This window comes from Alosa sapidissima, chromosome 18 (genome assembly GCF_018492685.1).
Source record: "Alosa sapidissima isolate fAloSap1 chromosome 18, fAloSap1.pri, whole genome shotgun sequence".
NCBI lineage: Eukaryota > Metazoa > Chordata > Actinopteri > Clupeiformes > Clupeidae > Alosa > Alosa sapidissima.
The window spans coordinates 21,192,185-21,219,870 of record NC_055974.1 but is presented as its reverse complement, the minus strand read 5'-3'; the positions used below and the strand labels follow the sequence as shown (position 1 = coordinate 21,219,870).

General features: G+C 40.9%; 1 protein-coding gene across 5 annotated transcripts in view; it reads left to right on the top strand.

Annotated features, from left to right (window-relative positions):
- Positions 1-17,595: 17,595 nt before the first annotated feature.
- The window catches only part of elavl2 (ELAV like neuron-specific RNA binding protein 2), a 49,416-nt gene continuing 39,325 nt past the window's right edge, over positions 17,596-27,686 (top strand). The window contains exon 1 of one of the 5 annotated variants that reach the window (XM_042070789.1): positions 17,596-17,967. Coding sequence is in view for 1 of the 5 variants with exons in the window: in XM_042070792.1 (XP_041926726.1) it covers positions 19,454-19,504 (51 nt within the window). In the remaining 4 variants the exon portion in view is untranslated. Of the gene's footprint in view, positions 17,968-18,385; positions 18,509-19,361; positions 19,505-26,558; positions 26,583-27,686 lie in introns of those variants that run through there. The other 4 variants (XM_042070790.1, XM_042070792.1, XM_042070788.1 and 1 more) reach the window with 4 other exon arrangements.

Sequence of the window (27,686 nt, the reverse complement as noted above, 5' to 3'; positions counted from 1 at the left end):
GGCTCTCTTCTCCAAACTGGCGTGACTCTGTCGTTCCTGTGTGTGTGATGGAGCGTAAAAATCCCATCACTGGAGACAGCGGGGGGGGGGGGGGGGGGGGGGTACTGGTGTGTACCTGCCGAGTGACAGCATCTCCGTGACAACGTATGACAGACCCGCCCACCCCGAGTCCAGCCCAGACAGACCCCATCACACAGGAGACGTGTCAGAGGTTGGATATCTGGTGCCCACCCGTCAGTCTCTGGAGACCCACGCCGCACGACGAGGCTGGCACAGGTGGAGGTGAGGACTGTGAATGAGTTCAGGGGCTGACTGAATATTTGGGGTTGTGAGGCACGAGGGTCTTAGATCCGTGGGTTGACATGGTTCATAAATGTGAGACCATCACAAGCAACATGTATTCAGATTTATCTTTAGAAATGTACTTGATAGTTTCAAATACCCCTCTTTCTGTCTCTACCCGGCTGGCTGAAAGCAGGCCCCCCTTATGAGCTAGCCACCACTCAGGTTACAGGATTTTTCCCAGCCTCTGTCTCCTTTGTACTGTTCTAGGTGACTCAGGCTCAATTAAAGGAGAAACCCGGCTTGACTATGTGAAAAATCGCCGTATTTCTCCTTTCAATACCTTGAAGATAATTTCAGTTACAGTAAGTGGCTATATAAATAAAATTGAATTGAATCCCATGAAATACCTCTAGCTATATGTGGTGCAACTGTACAGTCTCCATGTTACTGACCTATCCTTTTTTGTGAGTATGTGTGGCAGACAGAAAGACAGACGGAATGACACCATTTTATTCCATCTAATGGTTGGGAACATTGTTTTATTCTCATACTGGGTAAGCAAGTGTCTGTTTGAAGTGATATTTAAAACATTTAAAAAAATGAAACAGTGCCATATGCTGCCATTAACAATGTTTCCTCATTATGAATCTCATATCCATTGGAAGTGTATGAGGGGCCATTAGAGATACAAACTCAGATAGTTAATGTGACTGTGATAGTGATAGATGAAACAAGAATGCCATGTTAACACATGAGTAAAGCCCATGATTGCTGTAAAGCAAAATCTGATCTACAAGAGTAATTGGTTTTAGAGTTATTCCCCAATTACCGCAAACTCCTAAGTAGACCCAATAGCTATAACTTACGTTTATTTAGCTCTTTACTCATATTGCAGAGGCTCGTACCCATAAAAAACATTAACGACAGATTCCAATAACTGTGCACAATATAAGAAAGGCACGAGTCTACTTAATTCATGGCCCACAAAACTCAGGTTTTCTTGCTCAGGAAATCTCAGGAGTCTTGCTCTTTGAAACCCTGAAAGAGAGAGAGAAATAATAAAAACACCCCCAAATCATGAAAAATAATGTAGTAATTAAACTAAATTACAGCATCTGCATTCTGAACCAGATCTACATGAATATGTAGACGGGCCAAAATATGGTAACCCACTGCCTTACGCAACTTTGAAGTGCATCAGGCTAATGCTTGTTAAAGGAACATGCCATTTTTGGGGGATGTAAACCGTCTACCACAGAGTTAGATAAAATTATACATACCCTTCTCTTCTATGTGCATGTAATAACTCAGTCTGACACTTTTAGCCTAGCTTAGAATAAATTCACTAGAATCTACAGTATAGGCTATCTATAAGCTAACTGATCTAACCCACTTCCAATTAACTATAGTAGAAGCTAATTTCCATAGACTGTAAAAAATAGCTAATTTCCCAAAAAGTCGCCGTGTTCCTGGAGGGTGAGCAGGGGGGCCCAATCAATCTTTCTGCTGTCTTTACTATTCGCTGCAGTCTGTTCCTGTCCTGTTTTGTGTTCCAAACCAGACTGTGATGGAACTACACAGGACAAATTCAATGACTGCAGTGTAGAACTGGGTCACCAGCTCCTGTGGTCTCAGTTGCCTCAAAAAGTACACTCATTGTTGGGCCTAGTTAAATGTTGGACTCGGAAAATGCTAGTTCACAGGAACTTGAAGGTCTCGACAGTAACACAAGACTGTTGGATATTTTAAGGGTGGATGGGGGGGGCTATTGCTTAGGGGTTTCTTCTGAAGTCCATTCAGATCATCTCCACCCACCATCTTGAATCTTGAATGTGTTCAGCTCCTAGTTATTTTCTGACTGTGCCAGAGCACCAATCATTCAACCTCCCTGTCTGTGGTGCAGACTCGTTGCATTTGATTTGAATTCATTCAAAGCCTCACCCTTTCTGTAAAACGTCTAAGATACAACCAACTAATTTAATGTCAACAAATGTCAAATGTGGGGGAAAACACTATTCATTGTTCATCCCAGTTATGCTAATTGCACCCTGCGCAGTGTCAAGGAGTTGAAGTCAAACTTGTACCTTCCCAAAAAGGACAAGGATACGGCCAAGACCAGACTAATTGAACCCCATTAAAAACATTTTTGTCAAAAAGAGTTGGAGTTGAGTGAGGGAATGATTGCACCTGAATGTTATTTTTTGATTTAGCTACAAATCATTATCATTATCAAGTTGATTACTGCAGCTACTAATCAGCTCTTTTTTCACTTTTTGTAAAACTTTTACAGACTATTATTTGTCCTGTTATACCATAGATTATGTATGCCATATTGTATACTATAAGCTGTAAGCCTATGTGTGGTTTAGTGGGGGCTTTTTGTGTGGGCTGAGATGATTTATGCTCTTTTGCTGGCGTGTCTTGGCCAGGTCTTTATTGAAAATGAGAACCCGCACTCAATTGATTTTTCCTAGCAAAAATAAATGGGAAAGAGCTTCCTAAATGGTGCATCTTTCCCATCTCTGCACAGTGCAGAACGAGCAGTGAGGGTTTCTACGGGCCCGAGGCACATAATGGGGAGTCAGAACTGTTATGGAGATGGCAGAGCAGTGCTGGACTGCTGCACTTGTGTTTTCAATCCAGGCTCCATTTCAGCACACAAGTGACATGGATTACCCTAGGGGCACAGCATAACGTTGCACAGCCTCGATCTCACACACACACACACACACACACACACACACACACACACACACACACACAAACACACACACACACACACACACACACAAACACAATTTAAGAATATGCACTTCTGACCAAATACATTTGCTTGAGTAAATACACACTGGCACACGTGTGCACACACACACACACACACACACACACACACCCACACAGAGAGAGAGAAAGAGAGAGAGAGAGAGAGAGAGAGAGAGAGAGAGGCAGATTGAGTGAGTGCCTGTTCATTTTCCTAATTGAGAGATGTGAAACAGAGCCAGATTTGAGTCATCGCTCTGTTCTCCGGATAACTTCCATCATCGGGCAGCCAACTTGGGCTTGCCAGTCTGGCAAAGTCTTCTCTGACCCCCAAAGGAGTCTCCTCTTATGTAAGCAAAAACACACACACACACACACACACACATGCAGAAAGAAAGACAGAGGACATCATCAAAAATCTGTATCAGGACTTCTCAATGCTTGTTTTCTGTTCTGAGTCCTTTTTTAACCCCCTCCCTAATGAATGACATGGGTTGCTGATAGCTTAAGTAGGTAGGTGGCACATTCTAGCTGTCCACCATTTAAGCAGTGAGTTTAGAGAGTGATTCTAAATAATAGCCTTAAAGGTTGTATCAGCGAATTCAGGCCCAAAAAAGGCACAAACATAAATGATCGCCCTAACATCACATGTGATGAAGACACTGGAGCGACTGGTTTTAGGTATGCTCAGACCCCAGGTACGCCATGCACTAGACCCGTTACAGTTTGCATACCAGGAGAAAGTGGGCGTGGACGATGCCATCACTTATCTTCTACACAGGACACATTCTCACCTAGACAAGGGGAAAAGTGCTGTGAGAATCATGTTCTTTGATTTCTCAAGTGCTTTTAACACCATCCAACCCCTCAGACTGGGAGACAAGCTCTTGCAGATGGGTGTGGACGCTCACCTGGTAACCTGGATTACAGACTACCTGACCGAGCGACCACAGTTCGTCAGACTGAAGAACTGTCTCTCTGACACTGTGATCAGCAGCACCGGAGCGCCACAGGGAACTGTGCTCTCTCCAGTCCTGTTCACCCTGTACACATCTGACTTCTGCTACAACACCGAGTCATGCCACATGCAGAAGTTCTCTGACGATACTGCAATTGTGGGGTGGATCAGGGACGAGCAAGAGGAGGAGTACAGGAGCCTGGTGGAGAACTTTGTGCAATGGTGCAAACTCAATCACCTTCAACTCAACACTTCAAAGACCAAGGAGATGGTGGTGGATTTCCGCAGGTCTAAGCCCGCTCTGCTACCAGTCTCCATTGATGGGGTCAATGTGGAGGTGGTGAGCACCTACAAGTATCTGGGTCTCCACCTGGACAATAAACTGGACTGGTCAGCCAACACTGACTACAAGAAAGGGCAGACCAGGCTGTACTTCCTGAGGAGGCTGCGGTCCTTCAATGTGTGCAGCAAGCTCCTCAGGATGTTCTACCAGTCTGTTGTGGCCAGCGTCCTCTTCTATGCAGTGGTATGCTGGGGAGGAAGCACAAAGAAGAAGGATGCTGGGCGACTTGACAGGCTGGTAAGAAAGGCTGGCTCTGTAGTGGGAGCTGAACTGGAGTGCATCACTTCAATATCTGACAAAAGGACCCTGAACAAACTGATCAACATCTTGGACAATGAATGCCATCCACTCTACAGCACTATTAAAAAGCAAAAGAGCTTGATCAGCTGGAGACTTCGCTCACTGCCATGCACAACTGATAGACTGAGGAAGTAATTTGTCCCCAGGGCCATTGAACTGTTCAATTCTTCACTAAAGGGAAGAGGAGAGATAGACTTCTCTGCTTAGTCTGTTTGCCTCTCCACCCTCTCCATGTTTGAGTACTGACTGCCCACTACTGCTTTACTACTGTTTTACTACTGTTTTACTAATGTCCACAGCCTAATGTTTTAACTACTGTTTTCCTGCTACACTGTTTTTCATGCTATATTAGCACACATGATCAATGGCTTCTGCTACAATACTGAATGGCTGTAACCCTATTACCTCAACCTGTTCTTGCACTGACATAGTTTTTTATAGTTTTTTTACCTTGTCTACATTATACTTTACTCTCCGATTTGTCCATATTATTTATGCTGGTCTCTAGACCTTATTATTGCACTGTTGCACTGTTGGACTAATGTTGGACTACTTTTTGCTCCTTCACCATGACACTCACTCTCTTGAGCACCTCACCATGCACACAGAACTACAGGCCCTGTCACTACAAGCGTCTCATGCTTGATTACCCTCAAGCACACTGGATCTTTTACATTTATTTATATAGTATATTTAGTATTTAGTTTTGTTAGTTTTTCTCCTACTGTCTCTATTGTACAGTGGAGTTTGGTTATATGTTTATACTTATACTTATATTTACCATTTCTGCTGTAAGTGCATGTTGTGTGTGATGTCTGTATGCTACTGAGACCCCCCTGAATTTCCCCTCGGGGATCAATAAAGTATCTATCTATCTATCTATCTATCTATCTATCTATCTATCTGATCACATTCATCTAATCTTTCCTAACGATCCGCTAGCTGTCTGCCCCATAAGCAGGCCGTCAAAAAAACCCGTCTCTGTAGGCAGCCTAGGCTTCGAGATCTGTACACAAAAATTGCTACCAACAAGGGTTGGCAACCCACTCAAAGGCAAAATAAAGTGTTTCAACCAATAACTGAGAAGATGCGCGTTTAGGAGAGTTTTAATTGCACGGGAGGGAGTAGCAAGCTAGCTCTCTGTTTTGTTTGAACATCAACAGAAGTGACGTATCCCCGCTATTGCTGATACAACCTTTCAATCCCCCTGAATATTTGCCCTCCGATGCTTGTTGCTGTTCAGGAAACGCTGTACCTCTTTATGTGAGGTTGCTTCATCAGATACTGTATGTCATGACCAAAGATTCTAGAACAGAGCTCTGTTCTAGAATCTTTGGTCTTGACCACACAGCTGCTGGCGCGTGTCCCAAAACAAGTGAGAGTTATGCTGATGAGAACCCTCTCTACACAGCCTTCATAAAGCATGCCTGGGCTCCACGAGTACCTCCGTGCTTTTTGGGGAATGCATAATGACCTCCATATTGGAGCCCGCGGACCATCCAGGCAAACTGTGAAGCATAGCACAAGAAGCAGTGAGAAAATACACATACTGTATTATATATATATATATATATATATATATATATACAGAGACACATATTGTCTTTGAAGTGGTGTCTCTTCTGGAGGATTAAAGATTAATTGCCAATTTCCCTGCAGTTTTCAGCATTGATTAATTACAGTGCGTCAAATTGACAAACTCGGAAGATTAATGTGCTCAGATTTGCCCCCATAAATTATTATTGATTTTGATCTGTTGGGAAGCTAGGGAATACGTGGAGATGGAGAGAGAATGAAAGAGAGAGGGAATAAGAGAGGAGTGAAGAAGGGGAAACAGAACTATTTGTTGTTCACCACAGAGTGAATCCCTAGCTGTAAGGAATCTGTGTTTAGAACACCACATGTTCTGTAGGTTGTTTTTTTGCACATTAATTGATATAAAAGGTAAGATAACAAGGTCACTGAAGGGAGAAGATGGTTGAAATGGGAGGGTGAGTGAGAGGGAGAGAGAGAGAGAGGGAGAGCTGGAAGAATACACCATAAGTGCTAGAGAAGAGGATGAAGAAGAAAGGGAAGAGAATAAAAGAGAGAGAGTGAGAAAGAGAGAAAAGAGATCACTGAAACCCTAACTTTAGTCATTTCACCAAAATGAGCTCAGTACTTTGCCTCTGGTAGACACACACACACACACACACACACACACACACACCCACACACACATGCACATACACACAGACACACACACACACTCTCTCACACACACAAAGACACGCACATGCTCTGGCTGCCTAAAATATATGAGTCTTTTTCCTCCTTGCCTGTTCTTTTCCTTTCATTTTTCTTGCTCAGTTTTGAAGTCCACCCTCCAGAGCTTGCTTTAGACGGCTCAACACGTAGACCCAGGGGACTGTGGTTGGGCTTTATCTTTAAAGGAATACAAAATACACCAGTGAAGAAGGAACTTCAGATACATATTTTAAAATGTCATAAAAAAGCAGATGGAAAATGACATGCGGCTGCATTGTGCGACTCACACGCCATCCTCTCCTCTTTGCTGTTTTTGAAGGTGTCCATCTGGGGAGGGATATGGCAAAGGAACGCGGAACACGTGCTGTCTCTGTGACACGCCTCAACATGGAGCGTTCGTGACATTCCAAAGGAATCTCCTGAGACTTTCCCTGCACCTGCACATGCTTTGTGGAGATTCCGAAGCGCATCTCAAAGGCCAGGATCTCTGATTCAATTACTGATCCATTTTGAAAGAGACTGAGCTGAGCGAAATCCATGACTGGATGTTTTTGAAGCAGAAAGGAAAAGAAAGAATATGTATTGTGATTTGCTGCATTCAACTGTAAGAGAAAAGTGACTATCTCATGCCTAATGCATTTGCAAAACATTCTGTCTAAGATGGTTATTGCTCTGCTGTAGTTGTCAGTGTGTGCTCATCTTTTCATCAATAAAATACACTTACAAAAGCTTCCCCATGCCAGCTGCCACACGTTCAATACATCAGTGACAAATGTTGCCTTCATGTGACAAATACTCACCTTTTTGTAACTTGTAACTGTCTTAGAGAAGAATGAGATGACACTTTCAATTCAATGCAGTTAATTTATTTTAATTAAATTGTATGAATAGTACAGCGGTTAAGCCCTCGAATCAAGGGGAATTGTGCACTTTTTGAAAGAAACATGAAACTTCTACCATAGTTAGGTTATACCATAAGGTTTATTTTCAGATTGGGAGGGAAGTCAAATTTGACCTCTGAGGCCCGGGAGAGGTCAAATCCAAGATGGCCGCCAATAATATTCAAAAGTGCCTCACGTTGGAACCAAACACAGTAGAAAAACACTTAAGGTGTCATTTCCCACTAACTTTTGGGTGCCCATTCTGTATCTGATAACTTTGAAACCACCAGAGTTCAAGAAAATGCAATTTCACATTACCAAGCTGACATATCTACAATATACTCTGTTCAATCATTAAACTAGCTTCAGCTCACATAAATGTTCCAGACTATCTTCTAGTTTAGCTAGGATAATTATTTTGATCAATGTCCATGATTTTTACTTCAAAAGCTAACTACCAAGGAAAACTCCTTCCTGGCTATGGTTAAATTAATTTGCAACATGAATAATATTATGTAATTATCTAATAATATTGTTTGTTCATAGTCAATCTGTTTACCTGTTAAAATATGTCGGTTGAAGTGCTCTCTACATTGTGCATACTGTGGCCTGTAGCAACAACTCTCTAAAGCAGGGTTTTTTCAACCAGCGGTGGTATTGCAGGTGGTCTGTGAAAATGGTCTAGGGGGGTCACCTGTGGATAATTCTGTGCTGTGAAGAAATGAAATTAGCCACACATCTCATGAAATAACAACTAATAACTGAATAATACAGCAACAACAAAGAAATGAATTGGGATACATAAAAAATGAATATTTTGATGTTTTGTTTACCTTGACCTTTACATAAATGCATTTTCTTGAACTCTGGTGGTTTCAAAGTTATCAGATACAGAATGGGCACCCAAAAGTTAGTGGGAAATTACACCTTAAGTGTTTTTCTACTGTGTTTGGTTCCAACGTGAGGCACTTTTAAATATGATTGGTGGCCATCTTGGATTTGACCTCTCCCGGGCCTCAGAGGTCAAATTTGACTTCCCTCCCAATCTGAAAATAAACCTCATGGTATAACCTAACTATGGTAGAAGTTTCATGTTTCTTAAAGTGCACAATTTTCATGGTTACTCGCTGTACTAGAACACCAACACACTATCCAAACCTGTACTCAGTAGTGAGAAACATGAATTTGCAAACACACACACACACACACACACACATTCCATTATAGCTGTGACCTGTTAGATACACCATGGGAGTGTATCTGTGTGTCCCCCATCACACTTCCATTTATCCAGGTTAAGCTTCAGGAAATGACCATTGATTTCTGTTCCTCGTAGACTGACACCTGCACCCTCTCAGCACTCAGAGACGACCTACTAAGTATAATAGGCCCTCCCCATATATGCTTCTGACTGTTGTGTTGCCCATGCAATGTTATGACAGCATTGCTGTTGTGAAACGAAAGCTGCAGAATATAGAGTATGGTTTGCCAGTGTTATATGACTCTCAATAGGCCATAGGTCCTCTTCTATACTTGTGTATGGTTGAATTGTTTGTCCTTTTTGTTTTTTGTTGTTATTATTTAAGTAAAACATTTATCTGTCTGCCTGCCCGTATGCCTTGTGCATATTTATTCTACACACATTCACACACAGAATAAAGTAAAGGTCATGGACTCAGACACCATATAGTGTGGCAATTTAGAACCTTCCTAAGCTATATATAATAAACTCCTTTAAATATTCAACAACTGTCAGCAGGAAGGTCATCATTACTAAAACCCATTTTCTGGCACAGTTTGTGGTTGCAACGGATCTGAAGTGTTTATTTTGGAAAAGGGATGACTCTCAAGTTCATTGTCTCAGCAAACACCCAAAACTGAATAATTAATCATTTAATTATCATCCTCTTCAACCAAGAGATGGGAGATTTATTTGTGTGAGTGATCTATTTCTGAACTTCTCTGTGACCGATATGGTAAAAATGTCAACGGAAAATAAATGACAAATGACAAATGAGATGTGTCAAGTCCCAAAAGTTAGATATTGACCTCTCCATAGGACACAGTCGAAACGTATTGTTTTGTTTGTTTCCTAATACTTGCTTCTCCACTTCCCTTTAGGCCCATTTCAATCAAATGTTTAAGATTAAGTTATAGCCAGATAATCAGCCATGAAATAAATATTTCATATCACTGTTTGCATTATCACATTTATTCAAAACATATTTCATATGATGTTGATATTCAGCACATGGAATATATTAGGGAGGAGGTAAAAGTGTGCTCTTTCACTTGAGAACACTTAAGGTCTTGCAAGCCTTTATGGGCATGGACCTTTGTTGTGCAGACAACACAGAGACATAGTGTGTCTGAGCAATTCAATTCAATGACTCATCCTGTTATCATGGCTCATTTGCCATTACCCAGCTGATTCTAGAACAGAGATGTTCTGGATCTGATACAGGCTTGGTCCGAATCTGATCCAGATTTTGTCCAGATCTGATACAGAGTTCATTTGGAGCTGACACTGATCCATTCGGTTTTCATACAGGGAAATCAATGGGGTTTGAAGAAGTAACACCGGAGCTTTTCAGGTGCTGTCTGCAAATCACTTTGGCCAAGTACTTGTGCTTCGCCGGAATGTGAACTACCGAGTATGTATAAGCTTACAAAAGGGCAGTGTCTCATTTGAGATTCTTATTTGTACACGTTGTAACTATACAAATCACCGCATGTAAATAGGAAAATGTTGGAATCCTTTTGTCACTATTGGAAGATGTAGGCTAATGAAGCCGGCCACTTCGAAGCACTTGTGCTAAGCTAGGCTAGTGGTGGGTGTGTCAGACCGAGTAACTACACGCATGGAGATGAGAAGGGTATGTATCGACTTATTGAACTCTGGCGAATACGGTGAATAAGCTAAAGTCCCAAAAAGTCGGCGTGTTCTTTAATAATTAAAAGGCTTCTGTTGTGTGCATTGTTTTAATGAGGTGGTGGCACAAATGAGTTCAGCATGTGCCAAGTATCAGAGTGTAGACAAATATTATGACAGTTACTGTCAGTATATGGATTCCCATTGTATCATCAGCTTATAAAGTGATTGCTATGTTACAGAGTTTGTCAATGTGCTAAAGTTGTTGCCAAAAACATCTTGTGCCTTTGGTGTACCAGCCCGCCAAAACTCTACCATGAGGCCTGTTTCTCCTTCACAACAGGTCTGTACTCAACGATAATGGAGGTCCCAGAGATCGATGGAAGTCAGATATCTCTTCAGCTCCATCAGCAGACTGCATCCCCTTTTAAAAGCAGCACTTCACTTTCAATAAGCCTTCAAGAGGCCGCCAGCAACGACACCAGCCTCGGCAGCCTCCAGCCGTGGCCCCCTTTAGCTCGGTGCCTGGAAATGTTTTTGTAATCTTCTGCGTGTCTGAACCGGTGCCAAGGAACCCATTCCTCTTCCTCTCCTTCATCTTCCTGCCTCCAACCCCTCCACCCCCCGCCCTCCTCATGCACCATCAACCCCATCCACTCAGTAAAAAGGACCTGATTTTCCTCGTTTTTTCCTTCGCTCTTTCTTTCTTTCTTTCTTTCTGTCGTCTGCAGACACAACAGGATCGATAGATGTCTCGGGCACACCTGTGGCCTGCCGCATATTGGAAATGGGGACGGTGTCCGCATGCCATGTCTTTAATCAGGCTATTTAGGCCAGGTTATTATTATTGGAGCGAGGTGGACGTCCCACCAGCCACAGTTGCTGTGAGTACTGGGTGGGTGTGCCTGAAAGTATGTGTGTGTATGTTGCATCCATATGTGGAATTATGCATGTATACATGATAATTTTGTGTACGCGCGCTCGTGTGTGTGTGTGTGTGTATTGGGCGTGGGAGTTGCAGTGTGTCATGAGGGACATTGTGAGAATTCCCAGCTGCCTGACACATTTAATTGAGATTTCATGACCTATTTTCAAGCAGATTTGTAAAAAAGTGTGAGAAAAAATATCACTCCTTCTTAAAGCACCCCCCCAACCCCACCCGTAAGTCATATTTCCCTGTGGAGGTTGATGAAATATTTTTATTTCACTTATTTATTTAGTTTTACAGAGTGCTTTCTCAGGACTTTGTGTCTTCCTCTCTTCCAACAGCCTCTCAAAAAGAGATGCATCATTGAGAAGATGAACAGTGAGCCTCTGGTTCTGTTTGTCTGGGAGGCCATTTCAAGCAAATACAGATGCACTATTGATGAGACCAAATGTAAAGTAGGACTACAGTTTTCATGTAGACTATTTGCTACAGAAGAAAAGAACAAAACTTGACTTTTCGCCATAGTCTAGAGCTTTGCTCCCAATTAATATGTTTGTGGTAATTATATAAAGGGAGAAAGGGAAAGAAAGAAAATCAAAAGAGATAGAAACACTATTAAAGAATACATTTCTAAATTTCACTTATTCAGGTAGGAAAGTAGAGACCGCACTCAGGGACTGGGTCATATACAAAAACTGTATTTAAAGTGCCGAGAAAGCATTAGGCTATGACCAACAAAACTAGACAAACGTTTTTGGGCCTAGCCCATCATCAGTGTCTCAATTTAGATTCTTAAATTCTCTAAATTGAGACACTGACGATGGGCTAGGCCTGAAACGTTTGTCTAGTTTTGTTGGTCATGGCCTGTAATGCTTTCTCGGCACTTTAAATACAGTTTTTGTATATGACTCAGTCCCTGAGTGCGGTCTCTATTTTGTTTTGTTGGTCATGGCCTGTAATGCTGTAATGCTATTTTGTTTTGTTGGTCATGGCCTGTAATGCTTTCTCTGCACTTTAAATACAGTTTTTGTATATGACTCAGTCCCTGAGGGCGGTCTCTTCTTTCCTACCTGACTGAACTTTATCTTGGAGTTACGCAGCGGTAATATAATAAGTATAAGACGAAAGGCGCAGACACCACTTCTATCTACGTAAATTTCACTTATTTCAATGTCAACTGCTCATCTCAACATTTTTCCCTTGGAAACCTCAATAGAACAAAAATATACGCACACGCACACCATTGTGATCTCACAGTAAGTGCCTAATTTAAGCATTATGTCATGTTCATCACCATGGCATTTTGGTGGCACATTCCGTAGTCTGTGTGTTCCATGTACTGTATGACCTCATCTAAGGTTCCATTACACTTCCATTACTGGCACTGGGGGAGTTGTGCCTCTCAAGCATGATTCATTTTGCATGTGCAGTAATCGGTGACATCATACACCATCACCTTTTGCTTGCTGTGGGAATATGGTGGCCCCAGAATGATGTCAGGTACTCAGGAGCCTGTGAGCCAATGCTGTCATTCCCAGTAAAATACAAAGGCCGAAGGACTCACCATTTCTGCAGCAGGGCCTTTTTTTAAAGAACAAGTCAGATTTATGCTTATAACTAAATATGAAAGGCGACACCAAGCTCCACTCTCCTTAATTATCATCCCCCAGAGATCTGTTTCATTATGTCATTTTGTCTATTCACCCTGCGTTGTTTAAATTAGAAGATAAGTAGAAATATTAAACTGGCCCTCTACTAGCTGTGTAACCTTGAGAAATATATAAGTCTGAGCGACCATCGTTGATGGTGATAGTTTTATTTTCCTTAAGGCACACATTTGATCCCTTTTTTCTAGTGTTCTATCAGGACTGCCCCATGAAATGAGTGTCACATTTCAATCTTAAAGGTTAAAGTGATGTCTAATACTCGCAAAGGTTCATCAGTTTTCCCCTAAAAAGTTATACTCAGAACAGTGTGGTCAGGATTTTTTTTTTGTTATTGTGCTTCCCTGGCTGTCAGCTTTACAACAATGTCCAGCAGCCAAGAACTTTTTACAACATTCCTCGTCTATGTTTAACACACACACACACACACACACACGCCCACACACGCAGGCACGCACGCATGCATGCACGCACGCACGCACGCGCACACACACACACACACACACACTTTTATGGGCTTTTACAAAATGCCAATGGATAACAATGGGAAACCTGTCTTATCTTAGAGGTGCATTCCCCTCATGTTGCCTTGATCACCTTTACACAAAGGCTGACAAACCGCAGGGAATAGCTATGATCACTTTTGGATATGCCGATATCTTTAAACTCATTTTTGCTGATTGCCAATGCTGATACCAAAAAACACACATCTTTTTTATTTCCTTTAAGGGTCTCTTATGTACAAAAATGAACCTATTACTCTTATTGTGATAAGGCCTAGTTGTTGCAGGTACAGGCATTAAACTTTCATTGTTATTCATTCTACCTTAAATGTATATTTAAAGAAATGTACACAGTCACTTGTGTCAAATAAAGGGCTCATTGTAACACGGTGCAGGTGCAAAATAAGCAATTTTACATATGACATTTTCAAATAAAAATGTAGATATCACCATTTTTGAATAGATTTGCATGCTCCCTCTTATTTAGTCCAATTATAGTCTTGCCGATTTATCCGCCTGGGATATCTGCCGATATGAAATTTTCACATCTGCCGATAGATAGATAGATAGATAGATACTTTATTGATTCCCAGGGGAAATTCAAGGTCTCAGTAGCATACAGACAACACACACACATTCACTAACAGCAGAAAAAGTAATTAAAAGTATATAATATAAAAACACAACTAAGCAATAAGGACAGTAGAAGATAAAGAATATACTAAATATACTAAAATACAAATTATACTAACTAACACTTAATCTAAATCAATTCTAAAAACAGTATCCACATAGTGGTGATTAATCAATCAAGAGGCGCTTGCAATGACTAAGGCAGGGACTGAGCCTGTGATTCTCTGTGCATAGTAAGGTAAGGTAATATTATCGATTCCGATAATACAATTCTTCATATGTTATCTGCCAACACCGATGTCCTGCCGATAATTTTGTGCATGCCTACTTTAGATGCCTATTGCCTAACCAGCCCTGCTATTGACCTCTTGACATCGCACTGTGAACTTCCTCAGACGCAGTATTGTAGGACAGAAAGGATAGGACATTGCTTTGTGGGGCCAGAGTCAATGGCCTTTGAGTCGAGATGCAAGCACTTCAGAGGAGCCGAAGGTCGAGGACATTTAACTTTCACTGTGGCTAGAGTCTCACTGATGGAGGGAAGAGAGAGGAGGTGGGGGGAAGTATAGGGATAAAAAAAGATACAAATGGTCTGTTTGCTTGGCTGTTTGCATTACAGAGATGGATTGAGTTAATGACCTATCATTGAACCAAGGGCCCTCATGAGGATTCATTTATTTGTGAGCCTGAGATATGAACTATATCTGAAATATGTCTCTGACCTTGGGAGCAAACGTGGTTTGTCTATGGAACATAATCCATTGGGGGTGATATAGCTTTACAATAACAAGCCTCATGAAACCCATACACCTATATGTGGCATCATGAATAAAGAGCCTATGCTCTGAATATGCACTGTTTCATTGATTAATTGCCACTCAGAGTCCTTACATGGGCATTAAAAAGGAATTAAACTTGAATCATTTTTGTCAGAAACCTCTGTTTCTGAAAGCATGCAAACAGGCATACAGATCTCTGTCAAAGAGGAGACACACTTCATTATGGGTTATGGAGATCTCTGCCTGTATACATTATTGCATATTTTGTGTGCTCACAGGATACCTCACAGTGCAGCCTACAATATTTATGAGTACACTTCAGTTATTTGATGAATCTATGACAATGTAAAGAAATCTCCTACAATGGCTTAAGCTTTTGTTTGCCGATTTGGCCAGATTTTGTCTCAGTTGATGATGTGTTATTCTGGACATGTTCAATGTATCATTCTCCTCCATTACAGACCATTTAACACAGTATAGCCCAAAGTGAAAATAATATGTCTTTTTAAATCCATTTGTTAAGCTCTTGGTGCTGATACCAGTATAGATATAATACTAGAACAGATGTATTATTATTATTATTATTATTATTATTATTATCATTATTATTATTATTTAAACTCCATTACATGTCATTCCCAAACACATTCCAATAGGCCACTATTTACATTTTAAATGGTAAAGACTCAAAATCTTTGTTGCTGCATTTGTTGGTTTAGTAATGGTAGGCTACAGAGACAAGTGCATTTTGCTTTCTCTCTCTCTCTAAGGAATAGGGTGCTGTTTGAACAACCAAGCATGAGCTGTAAAACAGAGGCTCTTAAGGTATTAATTAAGAGCCATATATTTGATACAGTCAGGGACTGTTATAGCACTCTGAAACTCTCTGATTAAGCTCTCAAACTAATTGTAGTCTATAGTTCTTATATCTCAGAACAAAATTAATTACACAAAAAATAATACTACATCACTACGCGTACATTGGCGCGCAGTATGACCTAAACTTTTGGAATTAAAAAGTTGTGACTGTAAGTCACTATTTGTAGCTGTCCTTTCACTTTTCTCCCGCATCATCGCAAAGGAACAAGCAATAAATAAATAAATAAATAAATGATGAAGGGGAAAAAAACATAACCTACATACAGATAAATCAGTCGCGAACAGTATTAAAACAACAACAACAACGTACAGTCGATATTCACATAGCATTTGTGCTAAAGGCGGTAGCTAAAGCAGAGCGCTGAACACAAATCCTTCATTCTCTGTCCTTGGTGCTGAAAACGGTGGTGCTGAAATCCCTGACGCGGAAGTAAGACTTGCGTGTCAGTTAGGGTAAGTTGTATAGCCTGCTTCCCGTGGTCTTAGCATACACATTCTGTGGTTTATGGCCCTCGGTAGTTAGATATATATTTCAATATGCTGTTGCAAAGTCTGAATGGTTGAGGCTATAGCCTATTATAGTTTGGAAGGCAGAGATTAGCCTTCGCCAACTGCACGCATGTGATAATCTGGGAGAATCGACATGGAGATATGCCCAACATTTGATTTTCATGTAATATCGCATAGTATCCTTCTGCTCTATCTTTTCTCACGCATGAACATGCTTTTTAGCCTAGCCTGTAGGCTAATATGTCTCTATAGAGCATGCAAGCTATGCATCTTTAACTCTTACACATTTTCACTTGCAACATAAAGCATGCGTCTGATGCTACAGTTTCTCAGATAAAATATCAAACAAATCTGCATTGACGGTATAGTAGGCTATATAAACTACACTTTTAATATCTAGGCTTGACATATAGAGGGCCTGGGCCTGACAATACATGTTAATTTAAGATTTTCTTTAAATGCATGGTAATGCAGTTTGGAAATGACAGATGTTCTGGTAGAAACTCAAGCGTGTTAGGCTGAATGAAACGAATGCTTTAATGAATAGCAGGCTATTCTGACAACACGTTGTTACCTCTGCATCGAGCTAATATTGCCAACCGTCCTGGCAGGACTTGTTTGTTGCCTGCCCTTTTGCATGGCTCAAGCAATATGTGCGATAACTTTATGGAACTGGAAGTGCCTGTTCGGTATGAATGACATATAATTGGCCAATAGCATCTAATTCGGTGGGGAGGCAAACACGACAGACGTTCAAGGATCCTCCACCTTGAAGGGGGAAGTAGTGCCTAGTTACCGTTGCTAAGTAGTCATTGGTGAAGATGTCTGTCAATCACTATTTCTCCTATAGTCGATTGGGCCAAGCAAGTCGATGCGTTTCAATGGATGGAGCTTCTCTGAGTATACTTCCGCGTCTGCGTGCGCGTTTGTTGGCCTATAGGTTGGATGGATGAAACAGTGTGCAGAGCGGAGAGGTATAGGGATGCTGTGATGCGGCACTATATATCCCATGGCAGGACTATATCACCGTTTTAAAGACAGCCTTCTCCAAACATAGGTTTTCATTCAGTGATGTCGCGTATTGGTGTGGTGAACCTGTAACGATCAAGACAGGCACAAGTCGGCCTTTTTTAATTATTTGATTCATTCTTTTATTTCTTCAGTTATTTTATCTTTTTTTACTTTGGTCTAGTAGGCTACCTGAAAGGGACCCTGTGTATTTTTGTTTTAATGAATCTTTAAGATAATCGTTTTAGCCTACATGATTTTGTCTGTTCATTTTTTTAGGTTCACAAGTTTAAGATAAGAAAACAGGCTACGGAATTCGCTTTTGTTTTTTTAACTGTCAAGCGATATCTTGATTCACTAGGCTATTATAAGACGTTATTTGGCTGTGGACGTCCTTAACTTTCATTTATATATACGGTAAGGCTTTTTACATGTTCATTCCCCCTAAAATTGGAAACAGGTTTGATGTTGACGTTTAGGCTACATTTAGGCTATTCCATTGCTTTGAGTTTTGACATCTGTTCAGTTTTCCAGTGTTGCCGTTTGTCAGGATTTATGCCATGACTTTGTACATGCCAAATGGAAAGCAATAGTGTCTCACTGCAAATAGCCTAATCTTTATTGTAAAACGACTGTCTTAGTTATGGGATAAGACTTCCAATTGTGGTCCTCCTAAGCGTGCCAGCAGTAGCACTGGGAAATTAAAGAAAATGGGCTATAGGCTACCTAAAATCGCTGTGTGTTTGATGGTCTTGATGCTGGAGGTGCGTCCGTGGCATTGTAAACGTGGAGCTGCGGCTGCTTTACAATCGCCTCACATTTTCCCTATGCGTAGGTCTCATGTAAGATCCACGCTTTCAGAACCCTCTAACAGCTGAACCGTAGCCCACCACTACTCCTGAAGATTGCTGGATTGAACCACTCTGCAGGCTATTTTAACGTGATATTATCATTGCAGGTAATAAGTTAGCACTCGATCTCTTTGGTAGTGACTACACAAAGCCTTATCGGGTTATCGAAATATAATTTGGTGTTAGTTGTAAAGGTGCACCCGGCAACTGTTTATCCATAGCCAAATGACATTTTGCAACCTTGTCTGGGATATGCCAGCAACCTGAGATTGGGGGGGCACAGCTGATATTCTTCTAAAATGTAGGGCACAAATAGTTAAATGGGGTGGTTTGTAAATAAAATCACAATTGACAGGATTCAGTCATAGCTGAATCTTGATCTGTTGTCCCAAATGTAGCCCTCATGGGCAGTGCCGCGTAGGCTATAGCGACATAGCTGGATGTCTGCAAAATAATAAATCTTACTTGCCACGTCTGAGCCTGCATTAGCCTACCTTGTGAACAGTCTAGGCTAGCCTTTGCCCTAAACCAGACAAGAACATGTAGCCTATTGACTATAAAGGGAAGAACACGGCCATGACTTGTTTGGTTTTCAATCGAGAGAAATGGGATAGGCATCTCCTATTGTTTGAACATCACTGGTCATAGTTCTATGCTCAAGGCTATTTAACTTTTATTATCGGCTTTCTAATAGTCATTTGTGGTCATGCAGCCTACTATAAGTTGCTGTTCCTTTCAAATAGCCTAAACAAATAATTACAAAATACGCATTTTGTGGTGATTTGTCAATTTGTTGTGCTGAAGCAAAATTGTTGCACCTGAATTCATTGGTCATTTTTTGACAAGATGCAGGTGGCCGCATTCCACAGCTGATTTCCCTTACCCAATTACATGAGAGTTCGAATCAAGGCTGAGGGTTCGAACAAATTGTCGTTTTTGATTGGTTAGAGATCCCGTCAGTTTATAAAGCTAGGCAAGGTTTCCCGCCATCGGCCACCCTCTTGTTAATTCGTCGTGGAAAGATCAAGCTACTGAACTGACATTTGGTGTTTATGGACCAGCATTTATTTAAAGACCACTGTGAGGTGTATTTATCGACGAAGGTAAGGGCAAACCAGTTTTAATTTCGTGTTTAGCATTTGATATGTTTAGACGGAAATGCAATGTGCTTAAGCTGTAAAGTTAACGACTGCGGTTGTAAATTCATTTTGACAGAATTAATGTCACCTCTTCATTAACGTGCCCATAAGGTTAACCTTAGTCAAGACGTTTTGGATGTGGTGTTTGCGAACTGTTGGGTCATTTGAACCATTTGGGCTTAATTGTTAAGGGTTTTCTTATAACTCCATGGTCTGAAGTAGTTCACGTTAGTTTTAGCCTTTACGTTAGCTTTAGTGTTCACATATTGTTACATAAGTGAAGTGGGCGTTGGCTAAAATGAACATATAACTCTACAGTGATAACTGGGCTAGCAGCTACCCATTTATTTTTATACTAGAATTATGATTGCGAAATAGTCTACTGTTGTGTTGCACATTACGTTACAATATGTTTAACTTAGTTGTAACTTAACTATAGGAAAGTGAGGTTGATTTGAATAACTTGGCTTTGAGCGTTTTTTTTTTCTCTAGAATGTAGCCTAAGTTAAATAGACCAGCCTGTAGAAAAAAATGAATAAGCCCTAACAGTTAACTGCATAGTATAGAGTAACATTATAGAGTTTTTATACTTTATACTACGGGTTCAAACCATAGACTGTTCTATATATACAGTCTATGGTTCAAACAGTCGATTCAAAAAGCACATGCCCCCGTAGCAGTAGTGCTAGGCTAAACGCCAGCTAGCTAGCCTAACAAGCCAGTAAGTTATTTAATTCAATCATTATTTGACCTCACATTTGTCCAAATGGTAGCTTGGTCTATAACGTTAGTTAGCCTACGGTTATCATTGGCTGGTAACATTACTATGTTTTACCATGTTTGGCTGTTAAATATTTTCTTAGCTAATAACATTACTATGTTGGGGTGTGAAATATTTTGTTGATTAAATCCTAACGTTATGTTAACTAAACGTCACGTTAACCTTAACATCTGTAACTACCCTAACTAGCAAACATGGTAATGTTGGGGTGTGAATTTAATAATATCAGTATTAACCTTAATCCAACCAATCATTCTGCTAATTCAGTTCAATTATGTGCATCTGGATCGCACGTGAGACCAATGACTTCTTGACAAAATTCTGCTTTTTGAGTATTGGTTATTATAGTCGACTAATCGGGTTCGACTTCATTCTGCCCTGTCTGGGTGTTGGGTCTACCTACAGAACGGTGTGCTGCAGTATGTGCAGGTAGTTGTGCTGATTCATGCACCGGAATCCATGCACGCCCAGGATGCATTTTTCCACCGTGTTGTCTTTGGAGTCAGTCGGTGCAGTAAACTGAAGGCCTTATATGCTTCTAACATACATATTTGATTTCAACCCCATCTTTTAGCCTTGCCACATTCCAGTCACGCTACTGTAAACTACCCAAGGATCTTGTCTATATCGAAATGCCTGCTATAGTTGAAAGTACCTACCTTTTTTATTTGTATTTGGTAGTATTTCTAATTGCCAGCTGTTATTAGGCCATTTATGCAGCATTGAATACATGTACCGTGTCCTTGTTTCATGTCCGGATTTAGGTTGACTATCGCAGTATGGCTTCCAGTGAACAAAACACTGAATCACTTTAATGAACATTTCTGTGTGTTCACCAGGCCAATAGCCTGGGTCTGTATTGTAGTGTCCTCCCCTCTTTTATTTTACTCTGCAATAATGGCTTCATGATTTGAAACGATAAGCTTAGCTTGGTAAATGCCAGCGTAGTTAGCAAGGACCCAGTACCCTTAAATCATCATGGATGGACCAGATATACAGAGTTTGGTTTGAACAAAGTATTTTTTTCAGACAAGATATGAGGCATTTTTTGATACACCTTTGCTGGCAAAAAAAGTATTGTAGTATAAGTGTATTTAGTTAATAATATATAGTATTATATAATCATCATAATTACTAGTAGCTAAACATGTTTAGTAATTTGAATACTTCATATTGCTTTTTAAACTGTTACACTTAAGCATATCTTTAATGTGGTGTGTAGGTCTAATTGAGTGCACATTGGTGATGTGTAGGTGTAATTGAGTGCCTGTCACATTAAGACATACGTGAGTAATTAGCTTTCAGTCTCACGGTTTTAGGCTAGTGAATAAAAGTTGCACATAGTGCATAAGGATATTTGGATGCAATTCATTATGTTTTCTATGTCATTAGATAAAATAAATAACTAACAAGTCGAAGAAAATCTTTCTGGGATCATAGAAGAGATTAGTGTCAGTGTTTCCCACAGAATTGAATTATATTTGTGGTGGTTGGTTTGCAGAATTAACTCGAATGCAACAGTTTTTAACAAATTAGTGCAGCGCGGTTATGATTCTAACCAGATTTAAGCACAATTTAGTACAACCAGGAAAATCATTGTGTGGTGGTCAATGTTGATATTGTGGTGTAACCTGACTCTCGCCAGATGAATTTCGTTCCGCTTAGCTCCGCCTAGCTTCACTCACATCCATCTGGGACCTCGTCCGTTGAGAGTGATTTCTGCACCAGATTTTATGGTAGAGCCAATCAGGACGCAGGGCGGGAGTTTCATAGATGTGACATAGCGTAGAAGCGACTGTGAGACTTTTATCAGCGTCACGGGTTGGCTTCGATCTGAGTGGTTGAAGTAGCACGTCAATAGATGACGGACAAGTGGCTTATCCAATCATATGCAAGCATTTTTTGATTAGGCCCAGCCTTCTGAAGCAACACTTCAATGGATTGATCCCAGATGGTTGAGTGGAGCTAGGCGGAACGAAATTCATCTGGCGAGGGTCAGGTTAATTGTGGTGGGCCGCCACAAATAAGTCAATGTATGGGAAACACCGAGTGTCCTACAATGTGCATTAATGATTTTAGTCAGCACTACTGACAGACGTGACCTGAGCTAGCGGGACAGTTAGCAAGGAGCTCTCTCCAGATGTAAAAGTTGTGTAAGCGCAAAGTGGTTCTCTCTGCGTGTGTGTCTGCGTCTGCGTGTTCAATTCAAGTTGATAGTTGAGCCATCTTGTCAATAGCCCAGCATTCACACCTCTTCATGATTAGATTAGCGGCATCAGACAGACTGTAAAGTGTATGCGGGAATTTCTCACATTATGATGGCTAGAGTTGCGGGACTTGAACAAATTTTGCGCAATACCTGCAATCCCGCAGTGATAGTTTAGGCCCTGGAGAGAGAAGAAAATAACTTTAATCTTGCATATCCCTCTGCTACTCCCTATGGAAAGTTTTCAGATCTGCACTCTTAGAATGGTTTGGTGACGCTTATCAGCAATTTAGTCGTGGCCAGCATATTTGAAAATATCGGCCACTAATATCGGCCATTTCGCAGATGGCAGCAAAAAAGGCCCGTATTGGCTGATACTGATAGCCTGCCGATATATCGGTGCATCACTATTATTTAGACAAGAAAATATAATTGTATGCGTTAACAAAATTGGCGATGTAATGAAGGTATTGATATCTTGATGATCGTTATTTGATAGTGATAATGGTCGTTTTACCATTTCTTAAATAATCCATCACAAAAGTCGGTCAGGAACCATTTTCAACCAGACATAGCCGTTTGAACAAAAGTAACACATTGCATCTTAAACCAGTTCCACTGTAGTCCCAGTTCTCCTGTATATATATATATTTTTCTTCGGGATGTGCTGTGAAGGTTTCCTGCTACCCCAGAGCTAGGCTTTTGCCCTTCAGGGGCTGTGTGAGTAATCAGCCACGTTCTCTTGGGGATGAACAGATATTGACGTTTGTTTTAAATGGTCATGTCCTTATCTTTGAAAGACATGCGCACACACACACTATCTCTCTGTCGATCTCTTCCTGAATCCCACTTTTCTTTTTCTTGGTTTTTGAAGTAGTCGTTAGTTTTAATGACGTGTGATCTGTCGCTACCAAATGGTAAAAGATGAATGCATTATTAATCAGCTTACACTTTTTAGATGAAAGATTAAAAATATTAGGCAATGTGCTACCAGGCTAATTTTAGTTTTAGTCACTCACTGACTCAATACCCATCACAGTCTGTAATTCTAAACTTTTGAGCAAATCTTGTTCGAGTGGTATTTAAATGTTGGAAGTGCACATAATGTGTGTGTGTGTGTGTGTGTGCGCGCGCACGTGTGTGTGTGTGTGTCTGTCTCCCCATTAGTTTAAATGTCTGCCCGGCTGCTTGTCTTGTTAGCAGTAGCTGATATACTGAGGGGACTCCAGTGTTGACATAGAGCCCGAAGCAGCCATTAGTACAAGAGCTGGCCTCCGACTCCGCCCCAGCACCCAATTGCTTTGGAATCCAGAGGTGTGGCAGATGCTGGTGTTGGTGGTATTGGGTGTTCTTATAGAATAGTAGGCCTATAGCCTATACCTTTATTGCCAACAGGGGTGGACACTTGTCTTCCAGCTTACCAAGACATTTAGGCTACATTTACCAGACGCTTTTTTCCAAAGCAAGTTTAAAGTGAGGATTATCGATCATGCTACAAGTGGGATACGAGACCTTAGAGTAGTGATAGAGTAGCTATGACAACAAGGCATGCTTTTCATTACAGATACACTATAAACCAGAGGATGGTTGTGCAACACCATAAAGACTTAACAATTAGTAAAACAAACAAAACAGACAAGAGAGCACCTAGTACACATTAAAATATATTTCTTGTCAACAGTTGTGGCTTGAATTCAAACTTGTGCTCGTGCTATGCACTGATACCTCTACAGGGCAAGATTATGTCAATAAAGTTTATGTATAATGTTGGTTGGTAACGGCCTCCTGTTGGGCCTACACTATATTTTGTTATTTGTATCCCTTTTTATTTTGTAACACCAGAGTGTATCTGATGAAAATAAAAACCCATCTTTAAATTAATTGCGTTTTGATGGTTATTGTTATTTTTATGGCAGATAAACTGCCTTATTCCAAACTGTATCAGTAATCTGTAGTGGCAAATGTAAATAGCCTAACTCGTACACTACACACTCAGTCAGAAAAGTGGTATCAGTGCATCCCTACTCAAGGGAAATCCCATGCAAACATCCAAGATGGCCTCTGAGCCTGTGCCAGGCAGCATCCATTAAGACACGGGTTCTGGATAAATGAAGTGAGGGGCCCATGAAGCAGAGAGTTGATTTATGGCAAGGTGGGGATTGCTGACTAGCGTCATCTGTGCTGGTGGCTCCACATGCTTATTGTAGTGGGCTGGGGCGGGGTGGGTCATCTGTGAAGGGCAAGGGCTGTCCTTCACAGAGCATACTGTACGTAGCTCACTCCCCATAATAACACATGCCCCTATAAATCATTGGCCAATGTACAATTCATATATGCGGATACCAGTACGCCTCTTGTCCTTCATACTGCACAGACTCATGGTCACATTTGCATGCATACACACTGCCACAATTGACCTCCCTTCACCTAAAAGACAGGCTTGCACGCACACATGCATGCGGAGACAGACACACACACACTCACACACACACACACCCACCCACCCTGGTGCTGGTGTTGTGGTTGGTTCTGGGTCGTCTCTGTTTAAACTGTGTAGAGTGGCAGCTGCGGTCGATCTGGTGGCTGAGTTTACGGTCATAAGCGTTACTAATATCGCCGCAGATGGTGCTGTGCGTTCTTCCAAGGGGTACGACTACGAGCCCGGTTTATTCTTGACTGTCACATTTGCTGCTGTTTATGCAAATAGGATTGCAGTTGAACAGTCTCCCCATTATTCTTAGCTCACAGGGGAGGATGGGGAAAGCTTCTCAGTTCAACAAAGCCTCTTTTTTTTTTTTTTGAAATGTCCTAAAAAAAGATCTTGGGATATATTTATTGCAAACAGTGGGTTAACCAAGCCCACTCCTTCCATATCTAAAAATAGCATCTCCTTTTTCGCCGGGAGTGTTCCGCTCCCTTTGTGCTTGGATAATTTATTTATTTATATATATATGAGGGAAGGTTCATCCCCCGTCCCCATGGCGTCCTAGTCATGGTGTCCCTGCAACCGCTACTGCAGGCAGGCAGGCTTAGATCAGGAGTGGTGGCGGATGCGATCTCTTGTCTTGATGTATTATTGAGCCCACACGTTCCTCGTGCTAAATAAAGCAGGCTGACAAAACGCTAAGGACGCCACACAAAGGCTGCCAGTCTGAAGGCCGTGTGTGTGTGTGTGTGTGTGTGTGTGCGTGCGTTGATGTGCGGTGATGTAAAAGCGTGCGGCATAGGGAACACAGGCCTGTCTCGGAATTGGGTTAGTTTGGAGTGGGGAGGGTGCAAAGGAGGGAGAACAAAATGTTGTTTGGGGGGGGGGGGGGGGGTAGAGTAAATTGACAGGATGGCTTGAGTTCCTCCAAGCTTTTCTGTACTAAAATCATCATACATGGCAGAAAAGGGGTTGGACAGGATGTGTGGCTCCATTAATTGAACATTGGTAAGATGCTGTTTATAACCCTGGTGTAGCCATCCCGTTGACATGCACCTTTCCATGGTACTCTGAAACCTGAAGCTTGATGCTTTCCTTCACAAAGCAATGGGCAGTAGTGTTAGTCATCATATATTATTGTTATGATAGAAGCATCATGCGATTAGCTGTTTTCATCACAGTTTCACAGTGTTATCCAAGTTGCCTCTGCTACAGTCATGGAACTCTCATGTTTGAGGTTCTTGATTCTTAATTCTTTCTGTGCTGAGTCTGAACTCTCTCCTCCCTCCTTCTCTCCTCCACTGCTGTCGCACACTGTTTCTCCTGTAATTTGACTACTTTGCGCTGCTGCCTCTCCTGTCCGTTTCTGTATGTTGCTCTTTCTTTTTCTTTACCTCTCTCTTTTCTCTCTCTTTTTTTTTCTTTTCTCTCTGTCCTCCTCTTTACTCACCCGCTTTCCTCGTCACTTCTTCCTTTTTGAGGAGCCACGACAGGAAGTGGAACTCCGGCATGGCCCGCCACTCCTAACCCCTGCCGGAGGTGGAGGAAGTTTGTCTGACTGTATCACCAGGTCACGTTTGCAGCAACACTCATACACTTGAGAAACAGATTTGATACAGCAGCTTTTGAGGTACAGAGGGTACATAAAGTCTGACGCTAGTAGCTTAGCATGCTAACATATCGATGTCTGGGTATATACAAAGAAGCATAACCACCATTTTTTGATGTAATATCAAAAAAAGCCTTTCTTTACATTAATATTTCTTGATTATTCTTGATCCTACAAAAGTCTTACACATTAGGGTCTTTAAGCCTGAGGTACTATGTGTTGTGTGTTTGCAAGTTGAATATCATTTTTAATATATAATAAGCAAGTATTTTCTATTGTCCTCAACTGCTGGTGCAGATTGTGACCACATGCTTTTGTTAGCCTTGTAAGTAGACTAATTGAGGTGGTATTAGCACGTAGCACCCTAAGGCAACTTGGAATACAGTGTGAGCTATAAGCGTTGTACTGTTGGATGGAGCCAGTCATGTTAGTTTGCTTGAGCTTTGCTGCTGTCAGCAACTCAGGCTACTGTAATGTATAATATCTCTCTCTATGAATTATGTAGCGGAACGATTGTATAACAAAAAGGTAATATAAATAATTGAGGCGGAGTGTTACTTTATGCTTATTTATTTATTTATTTATTTATTTATTTATTTATTTATTTATTTATTTTGAAAAAAAATAAAAACACTGATGATAAATCAGGTAAGTATTGGATTAGATTAGGAGAACAGGGCTTATTAAAAGGATTTTAGATTTTGTTCAGTGGCACTTGTACTAAATTTAAGTCAAAATTGGAAGTTGATTGGATGGATCAGTTTGTAGCTTGCCCAAGTTGCAACATGTGAAAACTGCATTTTTAAAGAAATGCTTCTGAACCAGGTATTCAGTGCCCAAACTCCTCAATGTATCCTTGTGCAAGCCCACTTGTTTCATTATGAATCAAATCATTACAGTTTTATTATTATGAAATCAACAATCAATTAATTAATTAATTAATTAATTAGTTAGTTCATTTCCCAGACCTTTGCAATTAATTTCCCAGACCTTTGCAATCACTTTACATGATTTTTATGTCTGTGCGATATGTGTGTTTGTTGTGTTATGGTTGTATAAGCTACTGGTTGTCTAAAATTTCCATCGGGATGAATAAAGTATTTCTCTATCTCTATCTCTCTCTCA